Source organism: Heloderma suspectum, chromosome 3 (genome assembly GCF_057233095.1).
Source record: "Heloderma suspectum isolate Gila_16-S chromosome 3, 16-S_ref, whole genome shotgun sequence".
Taxonomy (NCBI): Eukaryota; Metazoa; Chordata; class Lepidosauria; order Squamata; family Helodermatidae; genus Heloderma; species Heloderma suspectum.
Genome location: NC_139460.1, coordinates 211,439,838 through 211,452,314, shown reverse-complemented (window position 1 = coordinate 211,452,314; position 12,477 = coordinate 211,439,838). Strand labels below are relative to the sequence as shown.

At 43.2% G+C, this 12,477-nt stretch overlaps 1 protein-coding gene and 1 long non-coding RNA gene across 4 annotated transcripts in view; one reads left to right on the top strand and one right to left on the bottom strand.

The window, feature by feature from the left end:
• DNAJC12 (DnaJ heat shock protein family (Hsp40) member C12) overlaps positions 1-10,275 on the top strand; it is a 27,186-nt gene extending 16,911 nt beyond the window's left edge. For 2 of the 3 annotated variants that reach the window (XM_084845406.1, XM_084845408.1), the window contains 2 exons: positions 5,239-5,437; positions 6,536-6,864. In XM_084845406.1, the coding sequence (XP_084701532.1) occupies positions 5,239-5,437; positions 6,536-6,630 (294 nt within the window). In that variant the 3' untranslated portion in view covers positions 6,631-6,864. Of the gene's footprint in view, positions 1-5,238; positions 5,438-6,535 lie in introns of all 3 variants that reach the window. The other variant, XM_084845407.1, reaches the window with a different exon arrangement.
• LOC146350683 (uncharacterized) overlaps positions 1-12,477 on the bottom strand; it is an 18,473-nt gene extending 5,996 nt beyond the window's left edge. Inside the window, exons 1-2 of the long non-coding RNA XR_014789355.1 lie at positions 12,362-12,477; positions 11,879-12,070 (exon numbers count right to left, since the gene is read on the bottom strand). This is a non-coding gene — a long non-coding RNA (uncharacterized LOC146350683). The remainder of the gene's footprint in view (positions 1-11,878; positions 12,071-12,361) is intronic.

Here is a 12,477-nt window from a genome sequence, read left to right as displayed (position 1 = left end):
AAATATTGGAGCTTCAGCTTCATTATCTGTCCTTCCAATGAGCACTCAGGGTTGATTTCCTTTAGGATGGACTGATTTGACCTCCTTGCAGTCCAGGGCACTCGTAAGAGTCTTCTCCAGCACCACAGTTCGAAAGCATCAATTCTTCGGCGCTCAGCCTTCCTTATAGTCCAGCTCTCACAGCCATACATTACTACTGGGAAAACCATAGCTTTGATTAGACGGACCTTTGTCGGCAAGGTGATGTCTCTGCTTCTTACTATGCTGTCTAGGTTGGCCATAGCTTTCCTCCCAAGGAGCAAGCGTCTTTTAATTTCATGGCTACAGTCACCGTCTGCGGTGATCTTGGAGCCCAAGAAAGTAAAATCTGTCACTGCTTCTATTTCTTCCCCTTCTATATGCCAGGAAGTGATGGGGCCAGATGCCATGATCTTAGTTTTTTTAATGTTGAGTTTCAAACCAGCTTTTGCACTCTCCTCTTTCACCCTCAACAAGAGGCTCTTTAGATCCTCTTCGCTTTCTGCCATTAGGGTGGTATCGTCTGCGTATCGGAGGTTGTTGATAATTCTCCCAGCAATCTTAATTCCGACCTCTGATTCATCCAACCCGGCATTTCTCATGATGTACTCTGCATATAAGTTAAATAAGCAGGGTGACAATATGCAGCCTTGTCGTACTCCTTTCCCAATTTTGAACCACTCGGTTGTTCCATGTCTGGTTCTTACTGTTGCTTCTTGACCCTCGTACAGGTTTCTCAGGAGACAGGTAAGGTGGTCTGGTACTCCCATCACTTTAAGAATTTGCCACAGTTTGTTGTGATCCACACAATCAAAGGCTTTAGCGTAGTCAATGAAGCAGAAATAGACGTTTTTCTGGAATTCTCTTGCTTTCTCCATGATGCAGCGAATGTTGGCGATTTGATCTCTAGTTCCTCTGCCTCTTCGAAACCCAGCTTGTACTTCCGGTAGTTCTCGGTTCGCATACTGCTGAAGCCTAGCTTGTAGGATTTTGAGCATCACCTTGCTGGCATGTGAAATGAGCGCAATTGTACGGTAGTTTGAACACTCTTTGGCGTTGCCCTTCTTTGGAATTGGAATGTAAACTGACCTTTTCCAGTCTTGTGGCCACTGTTGAGTGTTCCAGATTTGTTGGCATATTGAATGCAGCACTTTAACAGAGTTGGGAGCCAGTGTAGTGTAGTGGTGAGAGTGACGGACTGGGAGCCGGGAGATCCGGGTTCTAGTCCCCACTTGGCCATGGAAGCTCACTGGGTGACTTTGGGCCAGTCACAGACTCTCAGCCCAACCTACCTCACAGGGTTGTTGTTGTGAGGATACAACGGTGAGGAGGAGGATAATGTAAGCCGCCTTGAGTTCCTTGCGAGAGGGAGAAAGGCGGGGTATAAATGCAATAAATAAATAAATAAATAAACAGCATCATCTTTTAGGATTTTAAATAGCTCGGCTGGAATACTGTCATCTCCGCTAGCTTTGTTGTTACTAATGCTTCCTAAGGCCCACTTGACTTCACTCTCTAGGATGTCCGGCTCAAGTTCAGTGACCGCACTATCATGGCTATCAGGGACATTCAGATCTTTCCTGTATAGTTCTTCTGTGTATTCTTGCCACCTCTTCTTAATCTCATCTGCTTCTGTTAGGTCCCTGCCTTCTTTGTCCTTTATCATGCCCGTCTTTGCACAAAACGTTCCCTTGAGATCTCCAATTTTCTTGAAGAGATCTCTAGTCTTTCCCATTCTGTTGTTTTCCTCGATTTCTTTGCATTGTTCATTTAAGAAGGCCTTCTTGTCTCTCCTTGCTATTCTCTGGAACTCTGCATTCAGTTGGGTATATCTTCCCCTTTCTCCCTTGCTTTTCGCTTCCCTTCTTTCGTGAGCTACTTGTAAAGCCTCATCAGACAGCCATTTTGCTTTCTTGCATTTCTTTTTCTTTGGGATGGATTTCGTTGCTGCCTCCTGAACAATGTTACAGACCTCCGTCCATAGTTCCTCAGGCACTCTGTCTATCAGGTCTAATCCCTGAAATCTATTCCTCACCTCCACTCTATATTCATCAGGGATATGATTTAGGTCATACCTGAACGGTTTAGTGGTTTTCCCGACGTTCTTCAATTTAAGCCGAAATTTTGCAAGAAGCAGCTCATGATCTGAGCCACAGTCAGCTCCAGGTCTTGTTTTTACTGACTGTATGGAGCTTCTCCATCTTTGGCTGCAAAGGACATAATCAATCTGATTTCAATATTGACCATCTGGTGACGTCCATGTGTAGAGTCGCCTCTTGTGCTGCTGGAAAAGAGTGTTTGCTATGATCAGCATGTTCTCTTGGCAAAACTCTATAAGCTTTTGTCCTGCTTCATTTTGTACACCAAGGCCATGCCTGCCTGTTATCCCGGTGATTTCTTGACTTCCTACTTTAGCATTCCAATCCCCTATGATGAAGAGGACATCTTTTTTTGGTGTTAGTTCTAGAAGGTGTTGTAGGTCTTCATAGAACTGATCAACCTCAGCTTCTTCGGCCTCAGTGGTTGGGGCATAGACTTGAATTACTGTGATGTTGAATGGTTTGCCTTGGATTCGTACTGAGATCATTCTATCATTTTTAAGATTGTACCCCAGTACTGCTTTTCCTACCCTTTTGTTGACTGTGAGTGCTACTCCATTTCTTCTAAGGGATTCTTGCCCACAATAGTAGATATGATGGTCACCTGAATTAAATTCGCCCATGCCTGTCCATTTGAGTTCGCTGATTCCCAAGATGTCGATGTTCAATCTTGCCATCTCATGTTTGACCACCTCCAGCTTACCTTGATTCATTGATCTGACATTCCAGGTTCCTAAACAATATTGTTCTTTACAGCATCGGATTTTCTTTTCACCACCAGACACATCCACAGCTGAGTGTCCTTTCGGCTTTGGCCCAGCCGCTTCACTCTTTCTGGCGCTACTTGGAAATACCCTCTGCTCTTCCCCAGTAGCATATTGGACACCTTCCGACCTGAGGGGCTCATCTTCCGGCGTCATATCTTTTAGCCTTGTGATACTTTCCATGGGGTTTTCTTGGCAAGAATACTGGAGTGGGTTGCCATTTCCTTCTCCAGTGGACCACATTTTGTCAGAACTCTCTGCCATGACCTGTCCGTCTTGGGTGGCCCTGCACGGCATAGCTTATGGCTTCACTGAGTTACGCAAGCCCCTTCGCCACAACAAGGCAGTGATCCATGAAGGGGGAAAATTTTGGTAGCAAATTGAAAATTTCTTTAGAGGTTGCATCTACCCCCTTAATGGTTCTAAACTTCCATTACAAAAGAACTAGCCAGTTCTTCCCAGCTAGGTTATTCTAAGAAAAGAAAAGAAAAGAAAAGAAAAGAAAAGAAAATGGATTAATCTGCAAATGTGTGTTGGGGACAAAACTCAGGCTAATGCTTGTCAGCAGGGGTGCTGATTTGCAGACCTCTAGGCGGCAGTGGTTATTTTCATCAGAATATAAGGTTCCTCACAGTATTAAACTGACACCTTCTGTCTTAGGGAATGAAGCTCATGGGGAAGACTCATAGCTCAGTGGCAGAGCACATGCTTTGTATGCAGAAGGTCCCAAATTCAATCCCTGACATTGTTAAGCTTAAATGAATCTCAGATAGCAGAATGGGGAAAGCCCTCTAGCTTGAGTTTTTGGACAGCTGCTGTTAGTCAGGTAGACAGTACTGGCAAAATGGGCCTATGATCTGACTCATGTGGTCAAATCCTAGGCCAGGGATGGGCAACTGTGGGAGGTCCGGGAGCCATTGTTGCCCCATGGACACCCCCAGCCTGTCGGGCTGCACTGTTAATTAATTAATTTATTTTTAAATCAAAACAAATTGCTGGTTTGCCACCCAAATTTGGCTAACGCCATGAAGTGGAAAGATCTCAGCTCAGTAAGGAACTCTCAAGATATCTTTAAGCAAATTGCTATTCTATCAACATCAGATACTGGCTCTGTTTGCATGTCATAATAAGCCAGATTTTTTTACAATTCTGGAATATTGTGAACACAGCAGCTAAACAACCCATGGATGTTCCACCCATGATTTGTTTAGTGTTACGTGTGAAACAGGAACTCTGGCTTGTCTCTCCCCTGACAAGCCAGAGAAGTAATCCACAGCTCTTGGCTTGTTGGGGGAGAGACAAGCCAGAGTTTCTGGTTCACACATAATGCTCAACAAACCATGAATGGAAGGTTTGTTTAGCTGCTCCTGCTTGCAGTGGGTGCAATTCAGCTGTACTCACCAGCACACTGCCACATTCACAATAACCCAGATTTTTTTTTAAAAAATCTAGGTTATTGTGATATGCAAACCACCTCTGCAATCTTCAGTATGGAGTTAATAATACTACTGATCTACACTGAAGGGTTGTTGTAAGGATTATTGTAGAATATATGCAAAGTGCTTTGGACACTTGAAATTTCATAAATAAATGCACAGTATTACTGTCCTGAATCCATAGCTTTCCTTACTGGGCAGCTTGTTGCATCACAGAGTTTAGCTGCTGGTGTAATCAGGAAGGTTTTTCTGATGCTTAGCCTAAATCTTCCTTCCAGTAAAGTAAAACCCATTGCTCAAACATGGGTATTTGAGTGACTGGCTTGAATATTTCCATTCTGCTTTGAGTACTTGTTTTGTTCCTCATCCCGCTGTTAATACCACAACTGCCACCAAATCTCCTGAGCAGCTTTTAATATGAAACAAAAACACACACTCAACAATAGTGAAACCTGCATCAAAACATTAACTACTCCCCCAAACTAAGCCCTCTCTCACAAGTTGTTCATCTCTCCCTCTATCTGCAGCCTTAATTAATTAATTACATTTATATACTGCCTGTCTCGTTTCGTAAGGAACCCAAGGCAGCCTCTGTAATCCTCCTCTCCATTTTGTCCTCACAACAACAACCCTGTGAGGGCGGCTGGGCTGAGAGTTTGTGACTGGCCCAAAGTCACCCGGTGAGCTTCCATGGCTGAGTGGGGCCTAGAACTGGGGTCTCCCAACTCCCAGTCCAACACTCTAGCCACTACCCCACACTGGCTCTCAGTGGTATATATGACCCCCTCCAAGTACCACTGGAATTCCACAAGATCAGTCTTAAACTTTTCAACATCTGTCCCGCCATTGCTGAGCACAACTTTTGCCAAGCAAATGCAGCTACGATACAATTCACAAATGCTACTTTTTTTTTTGGTCTAGTCAATGCACTGGGCTGTCAGGGGTAAAAAAGAACCAATGCTGGAAGCTCCTGACTTAAATCTGAATGACAAGATGGCTGACGGTTGTTCCCAGAAGGCTGAAAACAACAATGGTGAATTGCTGGATGACAGAAAGGGGCTAGGAAACCTTGATCCCACTGACAGGAAGCTGCTATCACCAAAGACCCCTGATTCCCCAGGTAAGTAGTTTGTAATTCTAGATATTTCAGTGCTAGATGCAAAATACCTTCAAATGATTGAGATTGGACCTAGATCAGCAAAATATCTAGCCATTCTAGGTCTGTTTTTAGAACATATCCTCACTGGGGTTTGCATGCATATCAGATGAGCTTTTTCAGCATATCTAATCCAAGCAGGTCATATAGCCCCTGTGCATAGCCCAATTGAGTCCCTCCCAGACAAGAAGTCCAAGGAACTATGGAGTGTGTACAGATGATCTAGTTCTAGTCCAGAAGTAGGCAACCTGGTGCCCTCCCAATATTTTGGACTACAACTCCCATAAACCCAAGCCAGTATGGCCAGTGGTCAGGGAATGATGGCAGGTGTAGTCCAAAACATTGCAGGGGCACCAGGTTGCCTGCTGCTGTTCTAATCCATATGGGGCATGAAGCAGTGGTATTTCATAAACCCACCATGCCAAAAAGTAGATGACTTTCCTAGTACTGCTTTTCATCCTTCATATACTTCAGTAGAAGCTAGTTCACATGTTCACAAGCTAGTTCACAAGAGTCCTGTGGCACCTTAAAGACTAACACATTTATTTATTCTGGCATAAGCTTTCATGGACACTGTGCACTTGCATCTGATGAAGTGGACAGTGTCCATGAAAGCTTACGCCGGAATAAATAAATAAATGTGTTAACCTTTAAGGTGCCACAGGACTCTTTCTTGTTTTTTCATATATGAATGGGCAATCACAGATCAAACATGACTGATAGAACTTTTGTATCATCTCAGACACAATGCTTTTCACATTAAGTAGAATCCACATCAACAAGGAATCTCCAAGGGATTTTGAAGGGATGTGTTGGGCCAATCCAGGACCAAGCAGAGTTGTGCGCACAGCCTGAACAGACCCATTTCTTCCTCCCCTCCTGCCATACCTAGCTCCATCTACAGTTTTTGGCCTTTTTTGAATAAATGAATGGTCAGGGAGTTCGTGGTTTTCATATAAAATGAGTTTTACTTAATAAAATTAAAGTTATCTAGTTTGAGCCAAAGTACAATTTCCTCTCTACTAGTTTATTCTTTTCTCGCCCCTGTCTTTTTCCCTAAAGGATTTTCAGATCAAAACGGTTGGCACTTGCGTTTCCGCTGGTCTGGTGACACTCCATCTGAACTCCTGAGGAAGTTTAGAAACTATGAAATATGAAGCAGAAGACCAAATATGTGCAGAAGACAAATATGTGTTGAACCTTCTGTTCACCATTTCATTATTTTTGTATGTGTTTATAAAGGATTGCTTCTTGTGTCTATGGATATTCCTATTTATAATTATGTAGATTTGTAATATGCATGTCACAGTTTCCCTTGTAAAATACTGTGGCTTTGAACTGTGAGCAAGTACTTTATTCGTTATTAGCATAAATAATATGCGTGTGAAGTTAGACCCTTTTCCCAAACTTTGTCTTCAAAGTGTATATGATCTTTCTTCCTTATTTGTTGAATAGTTGGGAAAAGCTCTTTATGTGCAACAGCCTTGACCCATCCTGTCTTTCTGTACTTACTTCCTGCTATATTCCTTCTCATGATCTTTAGTGCGCTTCAGATCTACCATCCCCAGATGCCCAAAGTCGACTGTGCTCTTAAATGACTTCTCCTATTTTCCCTTGACACCCCCAAAGCCTGGGAATCATGCTAGATTACTTCTGTCTTTACGGTAGCCACTTATGAATCACTAAAAAAGAGGAAATGCATCACCCAAAAAGTGGACAAAAGAGGGCACCAAATTGCATTAATGTTGCATACACTAATTTATATGTCTAGATGCAAATTTAGAAATAATTATTATAATTTAAATAGAAGTACTGTACATCTCACCCTAGTGGGGAAGACTGTGACCAGGTGACCTGTATGCCTGCTCAGTCAGCTGTCCGTCCAGGTGTTGCTGATGGGCAACTTCAAAGCCCGGCTCTCCAGCTTCATATAATTCTTCATCTTTCAACCAGAATTGGACTGGACACCCCTTCGGATAGAGGATTGCTTCAAAACAGGGGCTCAGTCTTCTGGCAGCCCTTCAATTCCAGGACTGTCTTCTGAAAACGGGGACACCTGGCCACCCTACAACCGGGTTTTCTCTGTCTGTCTCTCTTCAAAACCACCCTTTCTGGGAAATGTTTGACCTAACCCTTTAAATCCTCATCTCCAGCTGAAACAAACTATTTATTCCTTGTTATCCTTGCCTCTCTGGGGACAAACCACATCTTACTTTGGAGCGTCTAACATAATTTTCTTTTTGTGAAAGCAACTTCTGGCCGCTCCCCACCGAATGTTAATGAGGCGCACAAGGAAGGGTTTGAACCTTTTCATCCTACACTGTGGATGCTCCTGATCTAAGCCCCCACCCCATGGATGCTTTAACAAAAATGTTGGACACCATGTAGTTTGTCCCCTGGCTGCTTTTACAAAAATACAATTATTTTTGGAGCTCCAAACATGGAGCTCCAATGTAATGCATACCTTGGCTCTCACTTCCCTCCCTCTCTATTTCCTCGTTGCCAAAATTTAGATTTGAAGCAATTTGTGGCTGTGATTTGCCTTCCTTGCTTGTGATATGCACCAGGTACGTTAATGGCATTATCTGAATAAATAAGTAACACTACTACGAAATTATAACCTATTGTTAGAGGCCAAGAACCCACAGAATTACTAATCTTCCAAATCACCCAGATCTTTATATGCAGATATGTATATTTCTCAATTAGATGTTTTCTTCTGGTTCCTCCATGGATTCTCATGTTTTGCAGTCTCCTGTGTTCAGTCACCTATGTGTTAATTGGCTTTCCTAGTGCCAGGATGTTTGTGGTATCAGCAGCAACTGCTTTGTGAATGGCCAGTGTTAATAATGTGATTGTCACTATCAGTACTTTCAGCATCAAATTTCCTTCTGATCTTCCCCTCCTGCCTACCATATGTACAGTATATATACCTGAAACTCTTAATAACACTTCATGCAACTGCAGAACTGGACCTTAGCCCATGAAAACTGATGCCAGAATGAAATAGGGAAGAATCCAATAGTGACCGCCCATGGGTGGCCAGCCCTGTCATTTCTGTTCCTCAAGTGCCACACACTGCTTTTGGAACGAAGATTTAGCACTTCTGGGGGCAACCCAAAATGAGTGGAAATGCTCGTTGCTGGAATGGGGCAGGCTGGCGGGACTTGCATAAGGAACAAAAGTGGTAGTGGGCCCTGTGTGTGGATTGGCAGCAGTGGATACTGCCCATAGTCTTTAATTAAATATTAAGGTGTCATGAGATGTCTTTTTTTTTTTTTTGCAGCAATAGACTAACATGACTGCCCCTCTGGAAATGGTCATCCATAGCGTGTTACTGAAATTATTCAAGCAGCAATTTAGGCACCTTATCATTTTGTATCCATTATTGGAGGGTAAGAAATCAGTTTTCCTGTCTGACATGCCAATTTCTTGCAGTGCATGACGGCAGAAGAGCCAAGGAGTCTAGAATGGCAACAGAGGATCCTGACTGGCAAGAGGAAAAATGAGTATTGCCACTTGCTTAGAAGCCTTGAGACGTACCAGTTACTGGCTGTGGCAATACTTTTAGCACATTACACCAGTATACATCACCATTTGTGGCGGTTGCTGTACGAGATCTGAAAAATGCCACTAGTGGCATGTGCCTACAAAGATTAAGCTGAGATGGGTATGGAAGGTCATGGCTTTGAAGTAGTTTGCACACTTTTCACTGTGCCCTACCCCCTAATGCAAGTGGGGAGTTACAATTCTGCAGTCAGAATGATGCCCATGAAATGAAGTTGTAGATAATTTCCTTAGGATGCAATCCTATACATGTTTAGACAGAAAAAGGGCCTACAACTCTTTGGACTTGTTTTCTGTCTAAATATGCATAGGATTGCACCCTTGGGGAGCAATCCTATGGCTGCTAGTCAGCGGCTAGACAGCCATAGGATATGTGGTTTTCCAGGAACTGACCTTGGGCCCGCGCTCTGAGGTCAGTTTCCAGAGAACCGACCTTCCCCCCCATTCTGCACTGCCTTGCAGGCAGCGCGGAAGGGCCCCGCGCTCCCTGCTCGGAGGAGGAGCGTGGAACAGCCAAAATGGGGTGTTCCAGGGCAGGGGAGGTGGAAATGCCAGTGCCACACATCCTATGTGTCACCTGGCAGCTTCCTTCCCTGCTCTGCCTTCCTGCGGCTAGACAGCCAAAATCGGCTGTCTAGCCGCAACTGCAGGGCAGGAGAAGTGAAGGGAACGATCCCCTCCATGGTTCTCCTGCTCTGCATTGGATAGGCAGCCACCTCTGATTTCGGAGGCAGCTGCCTATCCCCATAGGACTGCACCCTTCGTTATGCTTAATTCTTCTACAAAAATCTAAATTTTCAAATAACACTGCTGGGGAAATGACAGTTGGGAAGGGTATGGGATTTTGAATGTGTGTCTGGGGAATATTGCCAAGGTAATATAGAAGTTGTGTTTTTAAAATTTCCACCAGAGATGACTTTCACATTTTAAACAGCTTAAATCAGAATTCTCATTCAAAAGAGAAATCTGGGCTGGGTACCAATCTTTTTGGCGTGCAGAAAGCAAAGCCATTTGTGTAGGTGACAAAACATGCTAGCAGTCCATTGACAGTCATTTTAAATCTAAATTAGTTTGAAATGTTTTTTACTTTTTTCTTTAACCATATTCTATTGTATATGATTAAAACTTTATTGGTAACTTCTATAGATGTATCTAATACACAAAGGGGATATACAGTCTGGGTTTTTTCTTCTGTTTGATCTGTTGTCTTTGTACTAATAAAGTCCAATACTTTTAGAATTGTGCATAAACGGTGCCTATTCTTTTGGGGGGTTGCTTTTCCTTCTTTTTGCTTAATGACTAGAGTAAATCCCAGCACAGATAAATGCTGTAGGAAAGGAGGCAAGTCCAGCAAAGTGCATCACTTTCCCTTCTGCAGTCTCCTCTCTGGCTGAAAACATTTTGTTCTGATGCATATGTGTCCATGATAAAAGACAGCTGCTTTCCACAGCTCATACCTACAGTAGGTTGGTCAGAAAGCTCATGGAGTTGGGTTCTCCAGCGTGGTGCCCGTAGGTACCAATATGCCCACGGACACCTCTCACCAGGTTCCCTGCTGGACTAAATGGACTCTTGGTCTGATCCTGCTCTTATGTTCTCCCTGCACCTCCTGATTTTGTTCTTCAGATTTTACACACACATGCACTAACTGGGAGGCTGCCATGCCACAAAGCAAAGTGATGCCCTCCAGCACCATCTTTTTTCGGGGTCGAAAGAATGGTTTTGTGTGTTGGGCCTCAGACCCCACCTCTGCCCTGTAACCTGCCCAAGAACCGAAGTATGTTTCATTTTGTCTCACCAGTTTGCTTTCTGGGAAATGAGTTTTTTGTGACTGTTCATGTCCACCATGTGAATGTGCAAGGCCCCTCCCCCAAAGCAGCAATTTTGTGAGAGTGCCCATAACACACTATCAAAATTCAAAATATGCCCACTGACTCAAAAAGGCTGGGGACCTTTGTCATGGAGAGATGGTGGTGAATATAGCCAGGGCAGGCCCTAGGATAAATGGTGCCCTGGGCAAGGAGTGCCTTTGGTGCTCCCCCCATCAGTTTTGCGGGGCCACCCAGGGGATTTTATTGGGCCTAATGTGATGTCCATCGAGAACGACATTGCTCAAAACCTCGATCTCTCAGCCACTGTGCTACAGTTTGCACAAGCCAAAGTTCGAAAAGCCACATTCTGAGTAATGGCATGGCACTGTGCAACACAGCAGAACTATCACAGGTTTTACTTATAATATTTTTGTTTTGTAGCAGTTCCCATCTTTTTGGTAAACATTCTTTATTTTAAAATATCCATTATTTTTATCTTTAAAAAGAATAAAGAAAAGCTATAAATAAAAAAGGCTCTTACAGCTCGCGGATTATTATTAGTATTAGTATTATTATAGTTTATAGTATTTGAAGTGCTAAATGCTCGGTAATATTTCCTCAAAGTAAAGCTGTGTTCCACTGATTTTTACCTGAGCAAATGACATCAAAGTGGAAATTGAAAAAGAAACATACTTTAAAGCTAATTGAAGGAAGATCATTTTTGTAGTTAGTACCCAAGCAACCTGTAGAACCTTGAAAGATAGGTTACAGACACTTGCTTTTTGCCTCTCTAGCTCATTGCAGGCAGTACATTAAAAAAACACAGCCACTGAGCTCAGCTTGGCACCCTGCTCAACCCAGTGTGGTGCCACCCTCAGCTTAGCACCCTGGGCGACCACCCAGCTCGCCCACCCCAAAATCTGGCCCTGAATCTAGCTTTGCCAAATCCAGCAACATACAAGAGAGAGATATGCGCACTTAAAAAAATGTTTTGAAAGAAGACATGCTTGATTCTTTCTCTACTTACCTCTTTTCTTAGCTTCTGAGAGTTTTGTTCAGTTTTTGAAGTCATCTTGTTCTTTTAAAATCTAAAGAACTCAGCAGTTTTCCTTGCCAACATGGTAGCTTTCTCCTTATGCAATGCTAGTGAGCTTTTGCCTGTGTCTCCAGTTCAGATCTCATCTCATCCATAAACTCCCTGGGTGTACTGCATAGTTCTCTGTTAAATAAGAAACTGGGATTCAATTTCATCCTCACCTATAGGAAAGTTCCTTCCTCTCAGCCTCAGTTCTCCATCTACAACTGATAAAATTATTTATAGTTACCCCAACTTTCAGACCGCAGAAGGCACCCCAAGGCAGCTTACATCCATAACAATATTTTTTTAGAATCACACAAAGCAACAAAGAACATTAAAACATATTCTAGCAATAGAGGCCATAAAAACATTCCAGCAGCAGAAAGAGAGAGAAAACAAAGTAAATGCTTGGTGCAAAGAAAATCTCTTCACCTTTTATCTGAAAGCTTCAAGAGAAGCGATCAACCAGGACTGTTACAACAGGAGCTCCACAACCATGATGCTGCCACCGAAAAGGTCCTGTCCCATGTTCTAGTAAATGCATCTCT